This window comes from Trichomycterus rosablanca, chromosome 9, assembly GCF_030014385.1.
Source record: "Trichomycterus rosablanca isolate fTriRos1 chromosome 9, fTriRos1.hap1, whole genome shotgun sequence".
NCBI classification, from domain to species: Eukaryota; Metazoa; Chordata; class Actinopteri; order Siluriformes; family Trichomycteridae; genus Trichomycterus; species Trichomycterus rosablanca.
The window spans coordinates 19434030-19456766 of record NC_085996.1 but is presented as its reverse complement, the minus strand read 5'-3'; the positions used below and the strand labels follow the sequence as shown (position 1 = coordinate 19456766).

At 40.5% G+C, this 22737-nt stretch overlaps 1 protein-coding gene across 7 annotated transcripts in view; it reads right to left on the bottom strand.

Moving 5' to 3' along the window:
* The window catches only part of enah (ENAH actin regulator), a 201998-nt gene that overhangs the window by 139155 nt on the left and 40106 nt on the right, over nucleotides 1-22737 (bottom strand). For 5 of the 7 annotated variants that reach the window (XM_063002037.1, XM_063002043.1, XM_063002038.1 and 2 more), the window contains exon 1: nucleotides 4142-4461. The exons of 1 other annotated variant lie outside the window; for it this stretch is intronic. In XM_063002037.1, the coding sequence (XP_062858107.1) occupies nucleotides 4142-4230 (89 nt within the window). In that variant the 5' untranslated portion in view covers nucleotides 4231-4461. Of the gene's footprint in view, nucleotides 1-4141; nucleotides 4462-12823; nucleotides 12845-22737 lie in introns of those variants that run through there. One more of the 7 variants, XM_063002039.1, reaches the window with a different exon arrangement.

Genomic DNA, 22737 nt, shown 5'->3' with positions numbered 1-22737 from the left:
AGCGGCCACATGAACAACGATTGGCCTGTTCAGATATGAGCGGGACTAAGCCAGATTGGGTCTCTTTCCCATGACTGTTGCAATTACGACCTCTGCTGGCTGATTGATGGCGCCTGCACAGAGATGAGAAAAGAGTGCTTTCAGGGTGTGTCTCTCCGTACACAGTGCTGAGCTGCACTGCACTCGTCAAAGTGTAGGTGATAAGATGCATACGGCATGCTGCCCACGTGTTTGGAGGGGGCGTGGGTTAGCTTTGTTCTCCTCAATCAGAGCAGAAATCGGCATTGGTGGAGAGGAACCATGATGTAATCGGCCAATTGGACACGCTAAAAAAGGGAGAAAATGCATAAACAAAATATTTTAAAAAATAAAAAAAATACAATAAAACCTGCACTTTATCTTTGCTTCTTAATCGCGGAGATGCTTGATCTTGGAATACCGCATTCTGTTAGGTAAATGCGCATTCACATAAGAAGCTGCAAAATTGCTTTTGCACTGCCGTGTCGTTATTTTGTATAGAGTGTGCCGTGCACAAAGTTTAACAAGACTTATTGTACTAAAACAACGAGCGAGGAATTTCATTAATGAAGAGAACTTATGAGCAGTAATAATTAAGAGAGGTTTAGTGTTCCTACTGCATGTCGTTCTTTTAATACATTGTCACATTAGGCTTTTTTTAATGTTTAGTGTTTTAGACTTGAGCTAAAACACAAGTTTAAAAGTGAAACAGGAGGAAAATCCAGCTAAACACAGATACATGTGGAGCTTTCAGAGTGAATTTGACGGTTATTCCACACAAATGCAGATTCGTCTCATATTCAGTGTGTTAAATATTTACAGTTGGGAGGGGGAAAACAAATATTCTACTACTTTTTATCAGTTACCAAGAGTTGCAGTGCTTTACCCTGCTAAGAATTCTCTCACGAATTTTATTTCTTCTAATTGGACGCTAAGCTTTAAGTTTTACACTTGCTTATCGCCTAACAGCAAGAAAGTTCCATCCCCAGGTGGACAGTCCGGGTCCATTCTGTGTGGAGTTTGCATGTCCTCCCTGTGTCTGTGTGGGTTTCCTCCGGGAGCGCCGGTTTCCTCCCACAGTCCAAAGACATGCAGCTGAGGTGAATTAAAGATACAAAATTGTCCATGACTGTGTTTGACATTAAACTTGTGAACTGATGAATCTCGTGTTACGAGTAACTACCTGCTCTGTCATGAATGTAACCAAAGTGTAAAACATGACGTAAAATCCTAATAAGTAAATACACAAATTCTAAATATAAGCAAAATAGTATGTTTACAACATTATTAATATGAATTCTCTCTCACTCACTCACTTTCTAAGCTGCTTATCCTAATCAGGGTCACTGGGGGGTGCTGGAGCCTATTCCAGCTCTCAATGGGCAGAAGGCACACAGAAACACCCCGGACAGGACGCCAGTCCATCGCAGGGCAGACACATACACATTCATACCTTAGCACACACACAAACCTACAGGCAATTTTTAGTATCTCCAATCACCTCACTTGCATGTCTTTCGACTGTGGGAGGAAACCGGAGCTCCCAAAGGAAACCCACGCAGACACAGGGAGAAACATGCAAACTCCACTCCAAACTCTGGGAACTGAACCCAGGACCTTTTTGCTATCAGGTGATAGTGCTACCCATGGAGCCAGCGAACCACCATTAGTATAAATTACCATCAGTAAGTTATTTTAACGTTTTACAGCTTTATGAAGTTTGCAGTGGGACTAAATCTGCCTTCCTGAAGCATTGTGCTTCAAGTCTGATCCATCCCAGCAAACCATTTAATTCCACAAAGTCACAAGCATTCTTTAATAGCCTTGAATTTTCAAAATCCATTAAAAATGGAAGGCACCAAGTTAGATAATCTTCTGGAGTTCTTTTGATTGTGTTTGAGGTTCTCTTTAAATTAAGGATTTGCAGAGAAGCAGCTCTATGTGATGCTGATCATAATGCTTACAAGTCCACACTGTATCCCTTCTTTCTTCAAACACGCCAAGGTAAATCATCATTGCCAAAAAATTCTATTTCTCACAATTTCTCACAATTTTAGCGTAGTCAATTAGTCTCCTGCTGCTGGGGATCCCATTCGCGTCCAAGGAAGGTATTCGAGGCACCACATGGGCGCAGGAATTCTATTTTGTCTAATCAGAGTATTTGTTAGGGAAGAGTTCTGCTTTATATAATCAGTGTGTAAAGAAATGTAGAAGTCTTTGTGCTTCTTTTAGCAGAGGATTTTTGTGTGGACTGTAGAAATGGAGATGGCAAAGCCCTTTATTGTATATTGTTGTGTAACTGTTGTTTTTGCTGCTTTCAGGTCATCTTGACTTTTCATTTGGTGTCATATTAAGCCCCAAGAAAGGTATTGTGACAACACTAGCATATATGGATCCTGTTCTATGACTGTCTATAACTGACTTTTTGCTTTTTTCATTTATGCTTATAAATATACAGTAGACCCTTGAGTTACGAATGGTTTACCATACGAACATTTTGGGTTACGAACGATCTTTTTCAACTTGACGTACGAACAAATTTCGGATTACGAACAATAATATACATATATATATATACAGTGAGCGAACAATCGGACAGCAGTGTTTTTTCGGTGTTTTCTTTATATTTTGTAAAATTCGATATTAAAATGTCCCCAAAGAAGATGTAAAGGAAGCGCAGTGCTGAGAAAATGTAAAGATCTATTACATTTGTTGTTGTATAATTACTCCTGCCAGTAGCTGTCACTGTGTATCAGACAGAGGGGACAGTGAGTGAGAGAGAAGACGGAAAGTATTCTTTCTTTCGTGCAATTACACCTACAAAATACAACACTACTGAAATAAAGAAGGAAATAATAGAGAAATATGAGAGTTATTGTTGTTTCTGGTAAATACATTTTATAAAAAAAGACGGAAATCTATTATGGTGTATAGTACAGCACACGTACTGTACTGTGTATTGTTGTTTATTATTGTTTATTACAGTAATGTCTATTCTATCATTTAAGATTAAGGCAAAATATACTTGTATTTATAACAAAAAAAGAGCATTTAAGGCATTAGAGAGGTTATGTAAGGGGGTGGTTTAGGAGTTCTGGCACAGATTAATTCTGTTTACATTATTTCTAATGGGAAAAATAGGTTTAACTAACAAACATTTTGACTTAAGAACAGCACTTCGGAACCAATTAAATTCGTAAGTCAAGGGTCTACTGTATACTGTTTTAATTATAGGTATCAAGTGCAAAGACATTTCCCTCTGAAAGAATGTTCATTTTATTGTCATGTTTTACCACTGCTTTATCCTGGTCAGCGTTGCAGTGGGTACAATTTCCCAGGAATCACAGGGTGCAGTGCAATGACACACCCTGGACAGGACGCCAATCCAGCGTGGGGCTTTGACCAGACATAGCCAATCAGATCAATATGTAGACACCTGACGGGCCGAGAGCATCTCTGGGGATTCAAACCCTAGATTTCAGCAATAGTGGGCTAGAATACTGTACCGCTGCACCACCTGAGCGCCATGAATGTGTGTTAATTATAAAAAGAAGTTCAATATTTGTTCCCGCCTGCCAACTGTATACAGGTTACCAAGAGTTGCAATGCATGCTGGACCAAAGAGAGGAAATTTGATTTACCAGTAAGACATGGCTATTTGAATCTTCTTTGTTTAGCATTTTAAAAGAGTCATTTAAAAAACTTAACAAATTTAAATAGGATGTATTGTTCCCTGTGGTGTCATATCAAGCCCACCAAAAAGATACTGTGGCAACACTAGTAAACATGGATTCCTGTTCAATGACTGAACTTTACAGTCATTTTTAAAGCTTAAATGGCTGGAAGAAAATTAAAATGATTCCACAGGGAGATACTGGAGAAAATAAAATAGAAAAAGTAAGCTTATACAGCGTAAACCTTCCCTGTGATTAAATCATAAAGACAAGTACCTACACACATCCCAATACACAACGACGCTCTTCCTCTATCCCCTCGTTTCATGGGTGTCTGCGTTACGCAACGTTTTAGCTATGAGCATTAAATATTCAATAAACCAGACGCTCTTGAGACTAATCAACAGATTGCATTCATAATCCAGCCAGAAAACCCAGCACCCACATACCGGTGGACTTCCATTTTCGACGACACGGTGCATCTTTCATTCAGGATGAAACCAGACAACTTGCAGTGCGTTGCAGACTGGAGCTGCATGGCTTGCCCCCCGGAAGTCCCAGCGTGGCGGATTCGATCCCAATAACACTCTCCTATTCATCTCCTCCTTCGTCCGCTCGGAACATGCTGGTGATTCATTATTTAGAGATGGGCGGTCAACGGTGCTTCTTCATGCCGCTCGCATACACAGTGTTGCTTTTCACTGTGTTGGATGGTAACCTGGCAACAGGCATTTGAGCACTCATGGCCGTTAGGGATCACATTTGAGAGAGATAAAATTGCGACCCTGTGTTATTACTGCTCGCCTAAGCAAGTTTTACGTTTGTTTGTTTTTTTTATTTAAAAAAACGGAGAAAAAAGTCTCCCACTCCCTTCTAGCTCTTTCTCTCTTCTTTGCTCTTTTTCTCACCCACCCCCGCTCTTCCCAGTGTTCCTTGCTGCTGTGCTCTGTTCAAACGGTAAATTATCTTTACCCTGCTATGCATTCTCTTTGTATCTGTGTAGACTGAGCCTAGCACAGATAGAGGACCTTTAAATAGAGTGTGATGTGTGGTGCAAAAACCAGTTGTGTAACAAACTACTATTACATGATGGATAAATCCTGTTCTTCATTTCCAAGAGTTTATAAGACTTCGTCTCAGTTTATAAATCCCAGATTAGCAACAATAAAGCGCTGCTGCTTCATTTTAGCAATATGAATACAAGCTGATGTGGTAGAGGGACCTTGACAAAACTAGTTCAGTGATATTAGCAGGAGAACATACAACTCACTCAGTCATTCACTCGGGCGGCACGGTGGCTAAGTGGGTAGCACTGTCGCCTCACAGCAAGAAGGTCCTGGGTTCGATCCCCAGGTGGGGCGGTCCGGGTCTTTTCTGTGTGGAGTTTGCATGTTCTCCCCATGTCTGCATGGGTTTACTCCGGGTGCTCCGTTTTCCTCCCACAGTCCAAAGACATACAAGTGAGGTAAATTGGAGACACTAAATTGTCCATGAGTGTGTTCGATATAACCATGTGAACTGATGAATCTTGTGTAACGAGTAACTACCGTTCCTGTCATGAACGTAACCAAAGTGTAAAAACATGACGTTAAAAATAACAATAAACAAACAAAAAAACTCACTGTCTTAACCGCTTATCCAATTAGGGTCGCGGGGGTCTGTGTGTCGTTACTCCACACAGAAACTACCCTGACCGCCCCACCTGGGAATCAAACCCGAAGCCTTCTTGCTGTGAGGCGACAGTGAGGCGAGGGATCTTCAAAAAGTTTCCACACTTTCATATTTTGGTTGGACACACTAAAAGCGGGAGGAGTAGTAACTGGTCGTGCCTGAGAGACTAAAAGAGCTTACAGTCCAGATTTAGCACCATCTGATTTCCATCTTTTTGGACGCACAAAAAGCTTTAAGGGGAAGAAGATTTTCATGTGATGATGATGTGAAAGCAGCGGTGCATCAGTGGCTACACGCTCAATCAAAAACATTTTTTGCTGTTGGCATTAAAAAGTTGGTACGTTGCTGGAAAAAAATGCATCGGAAGGCGACTATGTAGAAAAGTGATGTCATTTGTTTTTAAAATTCGTAATATTTTTTTTTTTTTTTTTTTTAAGTGTGGATCTCCATGATCATATTTTAAAAAACTGCAAGGATCAAAGCGAGGATATAAAATATGAGGGTTCTTCAAAATGTTTCCGCAGACAGTTCCTTGGACTTCGTGGCTTGGTTTTTAACCTGACACAGCTGTGGCCAAATAGACTCAAATTAAGTTCTTAAATATATTGAAAGGACACCAGATGCATACCTGTCCACAAGTTGGAATGGGAATTAAAATGTTCAAAATGTCAAGTGGTATGATATCATTTATATACACGTACAAACTAACATGTTATATACTATCATAGGGCTGGGCGATATGGATCAAAAATAATATCTCGATATTTTTTGCTGAACGGCGATATACAATATATATCTTGATATTTTTTTATCCCATAAGGTAATAACAAAAAGACACTTCTGAGACAAAGCTACATGTTCCCATTTTTTTACAGGCACTTTTATTAATATTCATGCTGGGGAAGCTTCACACAAGAACTATTTTTCCTTTAAAAAAAAAAAGAAAAAAAAAAAAGAGCTATTCTAAGGAAAAAAAAAAAAGTTTTCTAAGGCATCTCCTGTTGTGTAATGTGAATTACAAATATATTGTCTGGCCTTTTAAGAATGTTAAGTGTACTATAGGGCGCAGGGAGCGAGTGTGTAGGGAAGATGTCGGAATGACACGGTTTCCGGCTGAGCTTGTGTGACATTAAAAGTAAAACCCCGTTAAAGTAAACCCCTCGTTAACCCCCCACCCCCCCACGTTTGGACTTTATACATTATTTTATGTATATGTCGCCATAACATTTACATTAATTTTTTTTTTTAACTATAGAACTCAGTTCTGTAATACAGGCAGAACTAATGGTTCATGTTACTGTGTAACTATTACAACATTTAATGCATTTTAATCAGCGTTCTGCTTCATGCACTTTATTATTATTTAACAGCTTTATTTGTTGTTTGCTGTTTGCTCCTTGTTTACTGCAGAGTTAGTTCATGCAATTTAATAATGTTTGGTTGTTTATTGGCCGACAACAAGTAATACTATAATAGAAGATAAATAAATAAATGACTTGTCGGACGTCGGGCGATCGTCCAGTATAAACTAACACAACCACGTACAACATCCAGTACAGAAATCACTCCCCATAATGTTTGTTTTTACAGATAGAGCAAGTACAGTATATGCACATCACATACACAAACACAAGAGTCAGAACAACAGGAGACGCACCGCTACGTTATTATTACTTTCTCAACACTTAATTTGAAGTAAATACGTGCATGTCAGCGCGTGCATGCCCTCGTATTGGTTTTTGAAACGAATAACGACTCGTTTTCTTGTTTTTTAACTTTGGGATTTGAAGTGAAAACGAATGAAGGTACACGGAGCTGGAACCTTTTGTCTGGACTTGTTTTCGGCGTTCTCTACAGAATACATTATTCTGCTGCTCATCTGACACTTTGAATTCGAACCATCTCCAAATAATTCCAAAAAGAGTCATTATTTTTCTTTTTAGTAAGCAGCTCCTCTTCGATAGCTTCTATCGCTGCCTGCAGGAATTAGAGAAAGACGAACTGTCGGATCTAACTGGAACGCAACATCTATATCAATATTTTATAAAATCTCGATATATCACCCAGCCCTATACTATCATAACACCAAGCCCTACCCTCAGAACCGCCATGTACAATGACGGATTTGCTGCAGGGTGTGAAAGCCACCTGCCAAGTACCAGTGAGTAGGCAGGTAAGACGGGGGGTGTGTTTGTGGGCGATCTGGAGCTTCGTGTCAGCAGCACACATGGTACAGGGGAGGATGGTGGCAGTACCTCTGCTCTAAACCAGAATCTCAAGACGACTGTAGCCAAAAAAGCCTTCCAGACACAGGAAGTGACAGAACGTCACAAATAAAGTAGTCACCAGTTCCTGTTGCATGAAAAACCAGCTCTGAAGCAGATATAGACTGCTCAAGTTCTTTAAGTTCTCACTAAAATGGAAAGAAGTCTAGAATGTATTTAGACCAGCGTTCTCAATAGAAAACCACATGTTTACTAAAAGCTACATGCTACACAACTGGCGTGTTTAAACTTCTGTAACATTTAAACAAACCCACAATGTCCAAACATTACATGTCTCACTGTTTGCTTATGATTCGAGTGTTGACACTTTGGGCAATGTCTATAGAAATAACGCACTCGAAGAATTTACTGATCAATTCTTCAATAAGTCCTTGCAAATTTACTCAAAGCTAAGGTTGGTCCCAGCATCACATCCTCAAAACGTACTTATACACCAATCAGACATAACATTATGACCACCTCCTTGTTTCTACACTCACTGTCCACTTTGTAGTTCTACAATTACTGACTGTAGTCCATCTGTTTCTCTACATACTGTTTAACCTGCTTTCACACTGTTCTTCAATGGTCAGGACCACCACAGGACCACTACGGAGTAGGTATTATTTAGGTGGTGGATCATTCTCAGCACTGCAGTGACACTGACATGGTGGTGGTGTGTTAGTGTGTGTTGTGCTGGTATGAGTGGATAAGACACAGCAATGCTGATGGAAGTTTTTAAACACCTCACTGTCACTGCTGGACTGACAATAGTCCACCAACCAAAAATATCCAGCCAACAGCGCCCCGTGGGCAGCGTCCTGTGACCACTGATGAAGGTCTAGAAGATGAGCAACTCAAACCGCAGCAATAGATGAGCGATCGTCTCTAACTTTACATCAACAAGGTGGACCAACTAGGTAGGAGTGTCTAATAGAGTGGACAGTGAGTGGACAGGGTATTTAAAAACTCCAGCAGCGCTGCTGTGTCTGATCTACTCATACAAGCACAACACACACTAACACACCACCACCATGTCAGTGTCACAGCAGTGCTGAGAATGATCCACCACCTAAATAATACCTGCTCTGTGGGGGTCCTGACCATTGAAGAACAGGGTGAAAGCAGGCTAAAAAAGGTATGTAGAGATGGATGAAACAAGAAACAAGTGTAGAAACAAGGAGGTGGTCATAATGTTATGCCTAATCGGTGTATATTAAACAAAATGGTGCATAAGTTGTAATTAATTACTTAAAAAAACCTCTGATGTCCTCTTAATAAGAAATTACAACAGAATAAGAGTAAAGACCATATGAAGAAGCCTGGATGTAAAACTGAAACAAACAGCAATTTTGCTGACTCAGTCTTCAGCATTAAATCACACAGGCCGAGTTAAAAATCGCACAATAAAAACAAAATAAATGCCTTTACATTAAGGTTTTAGAACCAGGCAATAAAGAGTGCCCACAAAACAACACAGCATAACAACCACATAATACACCACAGAGCACACTTTAAAACACAAAGCAAATTTTCTAATGCCCACTTACCCTACAATTACAAACTTCACTGACAACTGCACAAGCACCCACAATGAGCAATGAGCTGAATCTGTCTGCACTGCTTAAACCCTGATTTCTTAATTCATCAACCAGTCATCGAGTTTCCAGCAAGTGCTGGCATGTTTGGAATTTTGTAAAATCATAAATGAATTGTACAGTTTTAAATCACTACAAGCCTAAATATCAGTGTTAAAAAGTGCCAAAAAAGAAAGAATAAAAATGGTAAAGTGATATTGGTTCCATTATCCCCCCCAAAAAAACAACAAAACTCAAAGTACCTTTTCCACCCAAAGAGAAAAATCAACCTTTTAAATTACAATTATTACCAACCAGCTAACTAATGAACCAACCTTATTTAAACTTATTTTTCAGTTTATTCCATTGTTTTCAATTAAACAAATACAAAAAATATTTATCCTTAAGAAAAAACTTAAATTAGCTCTGCTGCAGTCTCTTGTCCATAAAAGTCACATATTTGTTTGAACTGGGTTCACCTACACTATATTGCCAAAAGTATTCACTCACCCATCAAAATCATTGAATTCAGGTGTTCCAATCACTTCCATGGCCACATGTGTATAAAACCAAGCACCTTGGCATGCAGACTGCTTCTACAAACATTTGTGAAAGAATGGGTCGCTCTCAGGAGCTCAGTGAATTTCAGAGTGGTACTGTGATGGGATGCCACCTGTGCAACAAGTCCAGTCGTGAAATTTCCTTGCTACTAAATATTCCACAGTCAACTGTCAGTGGTATTATAACAAAGTGGAAGCGATTGGGAACGACAGCAACTCAGCCATGAAGTGGTAAGCCATGTAAAATGACAGAGCGGGGTCAGCGGATGCTGAGGCACATAGTGCACAGAGGTCAATCGCTACAGACCTCCAAACTTCATGTGGCCTTCAGATTAGCTCAAGAATAGTGTGTAGAGAGCTTCATGGAATGGGTTTCCATGGCCGAGCAGCTGCATTCAAGCCTTACATCACCAAGCGCAATGCAAAGCGTCGGATGCAGTGGTGTCAAGCACACCGCCACTGGACTCTAGAGCAGTGGAGACGTGTTCTCTGGAGTGATGAATAACGCTTCTCCGTCTGTGTAAAGTTTGGTGGAGGGGGGATTATGGTGTGGGGTTGGGCTCGACCCCTTAGTTCAAGTAAAAGGAACTCTTGATGCTTCAGCATACCAAGAGATTTTGGACAATTTCATGCTCCCAACTGTGGGAATAGTTTGGGGATGGCCCCTTCCTGTTCCAACATGACTGCGCACCAGTCCACAAAGCAAGGTCAAGAGTCCAGTGGCGGCGTGCTTTACACCACTGCATCTGACGCTTTGCATTGCACTTGGTGATGTAAGGCTTGGATGCAGCTGCTCGACCATGGAAACTCATTCCATGAAGCTCTCTACACACTGTTCTTGAGCTAATCTGAAGGCCACATGAAGTTTGGAGGTCTGTAGTGATTGACTCTGCAGAAAGTTGGCGACCTCTGCGCACTATGCACCTCAGCACCCGCTCTGTCATTTTATGTGACCTACCAGTTTGTGGCTGAGTTGCTGTCGTTCCCAATCGCTTCCACTTTGTTATAATACCACTGACAGTTGAATGTGGAATATTCAGTAGCGAGTAAATTTCACGACTGGACTTGCTGCACAGGTGGCATCGTATCACGGTACCACGCTAGAATTCACTGAGCTCCTGAGAGCGACCCATTCTTTCATTAATGTTTGTTTGTAGAAGCAGTCTGCATGCCAAGGTGCTTGGTTTTATACACCTGTGGCCATGGAAGTGATTGAAACACCTGAATTCAATGATTGGGATGGGTGAGTGAATACTTTTAGCAATATAGTGTTTGTTGTTCTTTAAATGCGTTTTTTATACCAATATTAAGGATTGTTTTCATTTTGGATTGGTAAAAGATTTTTGACATAGTCTTTGATAGTGCTAGACAGTGTTATTCCTGTGAGTATTTAGTACATTCAGTCAGTATGTGTCTAATAGAAACAGGTATTCGGCAGATGCTGATAGAGATCTTAGAAGTCTAAAAATATTCTGGATGTCACACAATAAAAGAGAAACTAAATAAATATTTGAATATTGCAGTATCACTATGCATTCTCCGACCAAGGCGAGTCAGTTTACACATTTGCTTGGTGGAATGAACATGCAAGTAGGAGAACTGCAAAAAGGGGCATCTGAGAAAGTGTGAAATGAATTATGTATTTTTCTCTTTTTTTCCTACAGTCCACCAGTACCCACTAAAATATGGCATGTGCATGTGCCACCATGCATCCATAAAGCCATTAAAAATCACAGTTCTAATACTGTAAAGTACATTAACGGTCTCAGTTGAATTAAGTAATGAGAGAAGGATCTGGCCATCTGGCCATATAGGCATATGGTTTAATAATTCTGCCAGATGATGCCAAAGCGTTAAGCAAAAACGTCCAAACAATATCCAGGTTTAGCATAGAGGCTTAAAGATTTAAATCCTTTTTCTCTCAATCTAGTCGTCGACAAATACCCAGTATCTGCTTTACTGCTATAGACCTTTACCCTGGACAAAGAGGGTCGTACCCTCACGCCCTCCAACATGTTAGGCAAATCATGTCTGTGTAAATGCTCCAACTAAGCGATAGCACAGCTGAGAACTTTGGAACTCTGCAGTAGTGGAGATGTATATGGACTCACTGTCCATTTTATCAGCTCCACTTACCATATAGAAGCATTTTGTAGTTCTACAATTACTGACTGTAGTCCATCTGTTTCTCTACATGCTTTGTTAGCCCCCTTTTATGCTGTTCTTCAATGGTCAGGACCCCCACAGGACCACCACAGAGCAGGTATTATTTGGGTGGTGGATCATTCTCAGCACTGCAGTGACACTGACATGGTGGTGGTGTGTTAGTGTGAGTTGTGCTGGTATGAGTGGATCAGACACAGCAATGCTGATGGAGTTTTTAAACACCTCACTGTCACTGCTGGACTGAGAATAGTCCACCAACCAATAATATCCAGCCAACAGCGCCCCGTGGGCAGCGTCTCGTGACCACTGATGAAGATCTCAAAGATGACCAACTCAAACAGCAGCAATAGATGAGCTATCGTCTCTGACTTTACATCTACAAGGTGAACCAACCAGGTAGGAGTGTCTAATAGAGTGGACAGTGAGTGGACACGGTATTTAAAAACTCCAGCAGCGCTGCTGTCTGATCCCCTCATACCAGCACAACACACAAGAACACACCACCACCATGTTATTGTCACTGCAGTGCTGAGAATGATCCACCACCTAAATAATACCTGCTCTGTAGTGGTCCTGAGGGGGTCCTGACCATTGAAGAACAGGGTGAAAGCAGGCTAAAAAGGTATGTACAGAAACAGATGGACTACAGTCAGTAATTGTAGAACTACTAGTGCTTCTATGTGGTAAGTGGAGCTGATAAAATTAAAACTTTGGGTAACAGCCATTCAACTTAATCAAATCAATCAACTAGAGTCATGACATTTATTACAACCATTTAAGATTGACAATATATATTAGTAAGGTGCAGAATGCCAGTGGAAAAAAGTATCCTTGTTTGACATAGTAAGGCACAAAAAAAATGTAGGTAAAAAAGTTTCCAGTTGTGGACTTACGAGTCGCACGTCATCGCTGCATTCCCCTAAACTTCCACCTTTAAAAAAACGTCTGCTGTCCCAGGAACTTTCTTCTGTATTTCCAAGGCGTTTTGAAAGCTGACTGTTTTATGAGGCTTTCAAACTAGTCTCTTAGCTTCCCAGTAGAACCCCACCCTTCAAAGCTAAATCTGGTTGCCTGTACAGCCCCCTGTAGAATGTCGCCTCAGCCCAGAATAAACCTGCTGACCAAAGGCGTCATGAGCTTACTATTTTTTTTTAGAGGGCTCAGAGTCCCTTTCTGTCATCGTATCTCATCAGCATCCCATTCGGGGTAAAGTAGGAGTCAATGAGGTCAGCTATCTAGTATGAATAATCACTAGTTATATAACACTTAAATGGCAAAAGTGTAAAGTCAATTTACATTTTATACGACAGGACAGAGCCACCTGTTCTAGCTGACACAATGCTCATTTCTTAAGTAGCTTTGAAACAAACATGACAGACAGGTCAATGTCTAAGTGGAGGATACAAAGCAAAGCACTCGGACCTCGTCACAAGGCTATTTTCAAAAATAACTTCATCTATATGGGATGTGATGATGCAGCTGGTAAGTAAAAGAAGAAATCAAAAGTAGTCTACTTGGTCTATTATTTAATCTGAGTCTTGTGGTTCATGTTTCTTTCTAACTTGAAATGTATAGAATGAGCCAAACCAGGTCAGAAAAGTCTTTAAAACAGAAGCATCCAAAATCTCAGCCCAGCTCTACAGTTATGAACAGCGGTCTAATTACTTTGGAAGGTTTGGGAGGTACTTCAAATGAGTGAAAGTTGTTATAGTGGCAAACAGGGGACCAAATGCATATTAATGCCCATGGATTTAGAATGGGATGTTTAAAAGCTCCCGTAGGTGTAATGTTAGTGTTTATGCAGGTACACTATATGAACAAAAGTATTGGACAACTACTATCACTTTAAACAGAGTAGCACTGACGTCTCACAGCAAAAAGGTCCTGGGTTCGATCCCCAGGTGGGGGGTCCAGGTCCTGTCTGTTTGGAGTTTGCATGTTCTTCCCATGTCTGTGTTTTCTCCCACAGTCCAAAGACATGCAAGTGAGGTGAATTGGAGATACAAAATTGTCCATGACTGTGTTTGACATTAAACTTGTGAACTGATGAATCTTGTGTTGTGTTGTGTTTTATCGCCAATGAATCTTGTGTAACAAGTAACTACCTGTTCGGTCATGAATGTAACCAAAGTGTGTAAAATAGACGTTAAAACCCTAATAAATAAACATAGGAAGGTTGACAATTGTGGATTAAAACAGTTTGCAATTACTCACATTTAAACAAACTTAACCTAATGCCAAGTTCACACTACACGACTGAATCTTTTGCAGTCGGGAGTCTTTCAGTCGGTGTATATTTCACACTACAGGACTGATCGGTGATAGGGGGTTTCACACTACACCATCTATCACCAACTGGAATCGCAGGCGAGCTTCTCTGATCTCAAAAACACACGTGAGAAGTGACGAGAAGTTTAATGATACCACGTCCAAAAATGCACGTCAACAAGTAGCGAGTGATCAAAGTTGTTTGTGCGCTGATGTGCAGCGTAAAATCAAGGAGGAAAAATAAATGAATCCAAGTGGATTTGGCAACACGAACAGTATGGATTGTTCTATAGTAAGTTGGAGGTTAATTAATATTTTTGCAATGCAGTGTTGGTGTTTTGTAGAGAATGATCAAGTCAGAAATACTGTAAAACATGTGTGTGCCGGTGTATTCTGATATAAACTATATTATCCCTGTCCCACCTGTTTACACTCCTCTCCTGCGTTTTCCCTCACGCCGTATCTTGTGTTCTAATTGGCTGTTTGACAGAGCACTCATTGCCAGTCGTGCAACTCAGATCAGATATCTGACATGCTAGAAATCTCGATTCGGTCGCCGAGTGCTCGGCGAGCCGGTCGGATCGAGTTGTTGAGTAGTTCACACATAGCGATTGAGAGCCGAGTTTTGATCGCAGAGCGAACACCGAGTTGCTCCCGAGACGGCAAATCTAGCGCCGACCAGTCGCCGAGCGAAAATCAGGGCTACAATCGTGTAGTGTGAACTAGGTATAAGATGCTTGTCTTTTTTTTTGTGTTTAGGATGACAAAAATATGGCCATCACTACATAATATTCATTTTAATGGGAAAGTAGTATCGTCTATACACCAATGTATTTTAACATGATTAAAAGTATGACCATTTCAATCTCACACTGTTTTCTTTTACTCTTCAGCACTCCTATTTTAGGTGTGTACCAACAGGCAACCCTTGCTGTTATGAAATCAGGTTGTAGCTTCATAAATATCTTTAAAATATTTGGTCAACTAATTTAAGAACATAATTTGTGACGGACAAAAGAAGACTAGATAAAAACATATTTAGAGCCCAAATTTTATATAATAAAATATATAATACTTAAAAATGTATTTGGCCTGGCAAACAAAGGCCCACAGAGCACTTTTTGTCAATTGTTTAAGATGACACAAATATGGCCATTACTACCTAATATTAGAACAGCATGAATGAATGGCACACCATTTAGTTTACAATAAAAAAATATCTAATTAAATCATTCAAGTGTATTGTGCGTTAAAGTGACTATTTTAGAGTATCTAGTGTATTTTGCCTATTTGAGTAAGTGTTTGGGGGCTGAATTTTGTAGAGTAAATTCAGTCAAATACATCTTTAAGATTTCTCAGGCTGCATTTACATAATACATGACAAAATGCTTCAGCGCTGGCTGTGTCATTGTTTCTTACAGAGTTACTCTGCGCTACCTGGAGCATCGCACAGCACAGATTTGCAATTTGATTGACCCTATTTGTCACTGACCGTTTCAAAGCACCACCAATTATATGCCATAGACGGAGGCAAAGCACAGATACGGAGGAGAAAAACTGGTTCTTTACCCTGACCTGTTTAATTCTACCTTAAATTTAAAGCATGACAATGTGAGGAAAAAAAATACACAAAAAAAAGACCAGGTTTGCATTTCAGATGGCAAATTTTCTTATCCTGGAATCGCTTTTCATGTCTTCTCAGCTCCTCCATATTTAATCCGTCCCTAGAATAACAATCTAATGTGCCTGAGTCGGCTTGGTGGGTAGCACTGTCCCCTCACAGCAAGAAGGTCCTGGGTTCAATCCCCAGGCGTGGCGGCCTGGGTTCTTTCTGTGCAGAGTTTGTATGTTCTCCCCGTGTCTGTGTGGGTTTCCTCCGGGAGCTCCGGTTTCCTCACACAGTCCAAAAACATGCAGTCAGGTTAATTGGCGACACTGAATTGCCCTATAGGTGAATGGGTGTGTGTATGTGTGTCTGCCCTGCAGTGGACTGGTGCCCCGTCCAGGGTGTTACTGTTTGCCTTGCGCCCATTGAAAAGCTGGGATAGGCTCCACCCCCCTCCTCCCACCCCCATCCCGTGACCCTAATTGGATAAGCGGTTAAGAAAGTGAGTGAGAGAGTGGATGCCCGAGTTTCCTTTTATAAACTAAAATATCATCCAACACTGCATGCGAATAAACAGTCAATACTGTCAGTCAGTTCTGTCAATAGTGTTTATTTTTCCATACGCATCAATACACACTCAGACTCACAGTGAAACATCATGAGAAAGCCGCCTTAGCCTACACTGCTGAAAAGATGTCAAACTAGATCACACTCTTGTTTGATTGACAGCTAAAACTATTTTACAGTTTTGATACTTTCTTAATTAGTTACAGTCTTCCAGAGTTCCTTTTTGTGTGTCTCTGAATGAGAGGACCACAGCAGTAAATTGCATGCATCCACTCAAAAGCATCAAGAGTCTACAGGCATTTTGTATCTTACTTTACACTGAAGACTTTTGTTGGCTTGTGTACATGACCAGGCCTCTTCTCATTGGAGAAATGGACCGGTGGATTCACAAGATCAGGGAACAAAGTGCTCTCAGAAAAATCTGAACTCTGGACACTTAATAGTGAAGAGACTAAGCAAGACCACTGTTAGTTCTACTTTGTATTACTCTATAATTCAGCAATCTAGACACTAACTTCACACTACACAACTTTCCAAGTCGTCAGGTCGCTGTACAGTTCACACTACACGATTGGATCTCTTGTAATCAGGAGTCTTTTAAGTCGTCGTATATTTCACACTACACGACTGATCGGCGATAGGGGGTTTCACACTACACCATCTATCACCAACTGGAATCGCAGGCGAGCTTCTCTGGTCTCCCAAACTACGTTTTGTCACAAAAACAAACGCGAGACGTGACGAGGGGTTTAATGATACCACGTCCAAAAATGCACATCAACAAGTAGCGAGCGATCAAAGTTTGTGCTCTAATGTGCAGCGTAAAATCAGAGGAAAAATAAATGAATCCGTGTGGATTTGGCTATGCGGCCAGCATGGATTGTTCTATAGTGAGTTGGAGGTTAATTAATATTTTTGCAATGCAACGCTGATGTTTTGTAGAGAACGATAAGGTCAGAAATACTGTAAAACTTGTGTATGCCGATGTATTCTGATAGAAACTATATTATGCCCCGTCCCACCTTTTTACAACTCCTCTCCTGTGTTTCCCCTCAACCCGTATCTTGCGTTCTCATTGGCTGTTCGACATAGCACTCATTGCCAGTCGGGCAACTCGGATCCAGATATCTGACATGCTAGAAATTTTGCTTCAGTTGCCAAGTGTTCAACGAGTTGCTCGGATCAAGTTGTTGAGTAGTTCACACATAACGATTGAGAGCCGAGTTTCGATTGCCGAGCGAACGCTGAATTGCTCCCAAGCCGGCAAATCTAGCGGCGAGCAAAAATCAGGGCAAAAATTGTATAGTGTGAACTAGGCATAAGGCAGCAATTCAACTGTATTAGACAGCAGGTGAGTTCTTTATTACTGGCGATGTAGCTTCCTGTCACTGAATGAACACACTGGGTGTGTTTGAAAACCTAGTGCGCTCTCTACATAGGCAGCATTTTACGTCATCCTATGCACACTCCCAAGAAGGAGGCTGTTCGAATTCCTAGATGCCTTAATATGCTGTCTACTAAGGTATCTTAAAATTTTGACTCTAGAACGAGTGAGCATCCGATGCTGCCTTAGCGGCCAAGGCAATCCCAGCATTCACTGCGGCACAATTTTGCTCACGGAATAATAAAAAAACATGGCGGACAGTGTTATTTCCAAATGTTCATTTCAACGTAAATAAATTATTATTGATTTTTAATTTGTATAAACTTGCACAAGTGTATTTATTTGCAAGTTCGGGCTTGTCACGGACAGTTTAATCGTTTTCAGTACACGGAGGGAGATGTTATTTGACATGCTAGCACATTGTGCCACCTCATCCCATTGGTTTGAATGGCATGATGCTAACTGTGTTAGCTTAGTAAGCAAAACCCGATGTTATCACTGTCTAAGTAGTGCATTCGAATAACCTGCCTTATGAGTCGGTGACTTTTTAGAATCCTCTCTACTTAGGCAGCTGCCTATGTAGACAGTAAGACAGCTCACTAGGTTTTCGAACACACCCACTATGTTTTGAATGGTTAGCTAGTAGTTCATGCTGAAGGGGTCCCTAATTTTAAAGTTGAAGTAAAAACTCGGCTAAAAGGAAGCTGTTGTTTGTTAGCAACATACTATTGCTACAAAAGTATGGAAACATCAAAACAACTTCAAGAGTAAGTATGTGCAACTTATGTGTTAAAATGCTGTTAAACTGGTTTGGTTCTTCCACCGGGTTAATGCATAACTCAATCACTGACCTCAAATTATTCCCTTACTCTCACTCACATGTGATCTCGTTTCCAGTGAAGTCACTTCAGGTTTTGCCAGCATTGCCTTTATTTATGGACCTCAGTTCATTTTTAGGGGAAAGAGGTATCGTCTATACACCAATTTATTTTTAACATGCTTAGAAGCATGATCACAACTCTGATCATTGTTTTTTTTTTGAGGAATCTCACAATCTTTACCTTTTACTCTAGACAATTCTGTATGTTTTTAGACTGAACCATGCACAAGCACTCTTCAGCACTGCTATTTTAAGTGTGTACCAACAGGAAACCCTTACTGTTACAAAGCCAGGTTATATCTTCTAAAATACAAGAGATCTTCAAAAAATTTCTGCACTTTTATATTTTCGTTTGAAACAGTGAGAGTGGAAGGAGTAGCAATTGGTCATGTCTGAGAGACTGAGAGAAAGCTTATAGTCCGGATTTAGCACCATCTGATTTCCACCTTATTGGACCACTTAAAGAAGCTTTAAAGGGAAGAAGATTTTGATGTGATGATGATGTGAAAGCAGAGGAGCATCAGTGGCTACGCGATCAACCAAAAACATTTTTCAAAATGCATCAGAAAGTGACTATGTAGAAAAGTGATGTAATATGTTTTTGACATTCTTAATAAATTGAGTTAAAAAAGTGTGGAATTTTCTTAAAGAACCCTTGTATCTTCAACATTTTTGGTCAACCAATTTAAGAACATATTTTGGATGGATGTAGACTACATAAAAAAATATTTAGACCCAAAATCTTATGAAACGAATAGGGATGTAACGATACACTCTACCCACAATGCGATTCACAATACTGAGATCACGATACAATTTTTTTCCAAACTGAAATTTAAGACAAATTATGACTTTTCTTAAAAAAGAAAAGAAAATACTGTATTTGTGGTTATCTTTTATTTATCTAAATAATGAATGCCCTTTTATTAATGAGGTAGGTACAAACTATGCAAAAAAATTTTAATTAAGCCCAATTTGGCTGAAAAAATCTGAATTTAGCAACCAGGCGTATAGCGCCAGTGACGTCAACAAGGCGAGGTGCATAGCGCCAGTGCCCTCTGCTGTTTAAAGTGAACAACGATTCATTTTACATGTCAAATCGATTTGAATCGTGGAATTTTTTAATCGGTTATTAACTGTATTGTGGTGAATCGTTACATCCCTAGTAACGAAACATAAAATACTTAAAATGATCAACTAATTTAATTAATTTCTTTGGCCTGACAAAGGCCCCTAGAGCAGGAGTGATTGGTTTTTTTCCACATTTTACTATGTCAAAATAATTAAGGTAAAATTCTTTGTCAAAACATGAAGAAATCAAATACAGTGAATTCATCAGTTTTGTTTTTGTACACGTTTTATTTGAATAGATATTACTGCCATTTTTACCCACCAATTCACATTTAATCACCAGTAACAGAGTAAAAACATATGAGTTAAAAGTTAAATAAAAATCAAATACTGAAATCTAGGGTTGGGTTGAAGGAAAATGCACAAACCCTTTGACCCCCTTTGCTGTGGCCTTGTGCTTCTCGTCTGCCTTTATCTTTGAAATGTGACTCATATGCAATTCGAGGCCACCTGTTGCAATTTTAATAGATTGGACATAGTTTCTGTCCTGACAATATGGTATAAACTGTAGGACCAGTTGTGTGCTTTTGTAAACTAAGGTCATGATGTCCAAGAAGTCAGCGAATCTATGCAATCAAATTGTGGCAAAATGTAGATCAGGGCAAGCATTCAAAATATCTAAAGCTTTAAGTTTTCACAGGATAAGAGTGCCCTGGTAAAAAAAGGAAGAAGCTTAACGTAACCATAAACCTTGAACAGTTGGCTGTCTGGCCAAATTGGGCACTGAGGCAAGAAGGTCCTTGGTCAGAGACATAAAAAAGAGCCCAATGGACATTTTAAAAGTGCACTGTAACTCCTGTGCAAGGATGTGAGAACCTCTTGGACGTACAGTTGTGAAGCCGACTTTTATGGCAGAGTGGCAAGACAGAGGCCAATGCTGCATAAAAGCCATATAACAGCCCACTTCAATTTAAATGGCATGTAAAATATTGGAAACATGAGGAAAAAGATTCTCTCGTTTGATGAAATAAAAACTAAACTCAGGCCGCTCAGGTGGCGCAGCGGTAAAGTACGCTAGCACACCAGAGCTGGGTTTTCGAATACATCGTAGGGTTAGGGGCAAGCCGGATCATGGGTCCACGTGACGGGTGCAGTTGCGACCCCTGCTGGCTGATTAAATACTGCTGATCGGGGTGTGGCTCTCCGTGCACAGTGCTGATCGGTATATATGAACTCGACTCGTGCAGGTGAAAAATGCAGAATGTACTGAGCGCGTGTCGGAGGGGGCGTGTGTCAGTTGAGAAGCGTCCTCAGTCAGCGGTGGAGGACTGAATCAGTGGAGGATGCAATCAGGGTAACTGGGCATGACTAGATTAGGGGAGAAATTGGGGGGGAAAGGTTGGAAAGCCGACTGAGGCTGAGCGGCCACATGAAGAACGATTGGCCTGTTGTTCAGATGGGCGGGACTAAGCCGGTTGGGGTCTCTCTCCCATAACTGGTGCAATTACGACCTCCGCTGGCTGATTGGTGGCGCCTGCACAGAGATGAGAAAAGAGTGCTCTTAGAGTGTGTCTCTCCGTACACAACGCTAAGCTGCACTGCACTCGTCAAAGTGTAGGTGATAAGATGCATACGGCATGCTGCCCACGTGTCAGAGGGGGCGTGGGTTAGCTTCGTTCTCCTCAATCAGAGCAGGGATCGGCATTGGTGGAGAGGAAGTATGATGCAATGGGGCAATTGGATGTGCTAAATAAGGAGAAAAAAGGGGAGAAAATGCATAAAGAAAATATATTAAAAAACTATAAAAGATTAAAGACTGCAAGCCAAGACTGAAGTGCCAACAATGCTGCTCCTACTAGATGGGACGGACACCTGGCGTGTTTGCACAAAAATGTCCAGAACTTACAACGGACTTTATCACAGAGTGGACTGAACAATGAAGAACTCCAATTATTTGTTTGCTAGTCATAACTTTTAGTTCAATTTAATTTTGTGTATGTATGATTTTAGTAAATCCTATTTATTTAAAGTATCCTCCAATCCTGAGTCTGGCTCCTCTCAAGGGGTTTTTCCTTGCCACTGTTGCCCTTGGCTTGCTCAACAGGGGTTTTTAGTCTGTTGGTCCTGGATTCTGTAAAGTTGCTTTGAGACAATGTCTGTTGTAAAAAGCGCTATATAAATAAATCTGACTTGACTTGAACTATTCAATAAGATAAATCATGTAGGCTGATTTGCTATTACGTTTTAATAGTAATCTAACAATAACCAGCATGTATTAAAGACTGAGAGAGCAATTTTGCCATGCTTCCCAATCAGCACGCCCATTTACATCACGCGAAAATCCCTGATCACAAACTTAATAAGACACAGATGACATTTGCCCTCAAACCCCCCAAAAAGCTCAACTGGAGGATCATAACAGCACAAGTTGTGCCACTGGAATGCTAAGCATTTCTGCAACCACTGTGATGATAAATGAGTATATAAAAACAAGGCATCCACCAACACTGGATAAAAACGTTCCAAACTCACTAGTTCTAGAACAATTGAACTACAAGAAAAACTTGTTCCCATAACATTCCACCAACCAAAGATGCATGATTCTGGACAATGTAGTCACAGTTGCAATCCCTGTGTTTTATTCTCATTTTGGGAGAGATATGCCAGACCATATTTTCTAAAGTAATTTAGTCCACATGGAGGTGAACTGAAGCTTCAGTTCCAAACATGGCAATCAGTATGTGATGAGTCATGCTAACAGTTAAGCTGCTTTAACCTCTCAGTTTTTCCTCTCTGTACTCTCAGAGCTTTGTGCGTTTTAAGGAATTTGGCATGAAGCCTCGTCACTTCCAGCAGGACTGTGGCTGAATGTGTTTCTACATTCCAGTGCTGGAAGTGAAAACTGTCTGCCACAGTGATGAATCCATCCAAGTGATTTCCATACACCAGTGTGCGGCGGTTATTTGGGGAGAGGGGGTTGCATTCTTTCCATCTCTAAAACCTCGATGCAGAACTAGGGGAGAAAAAGCTA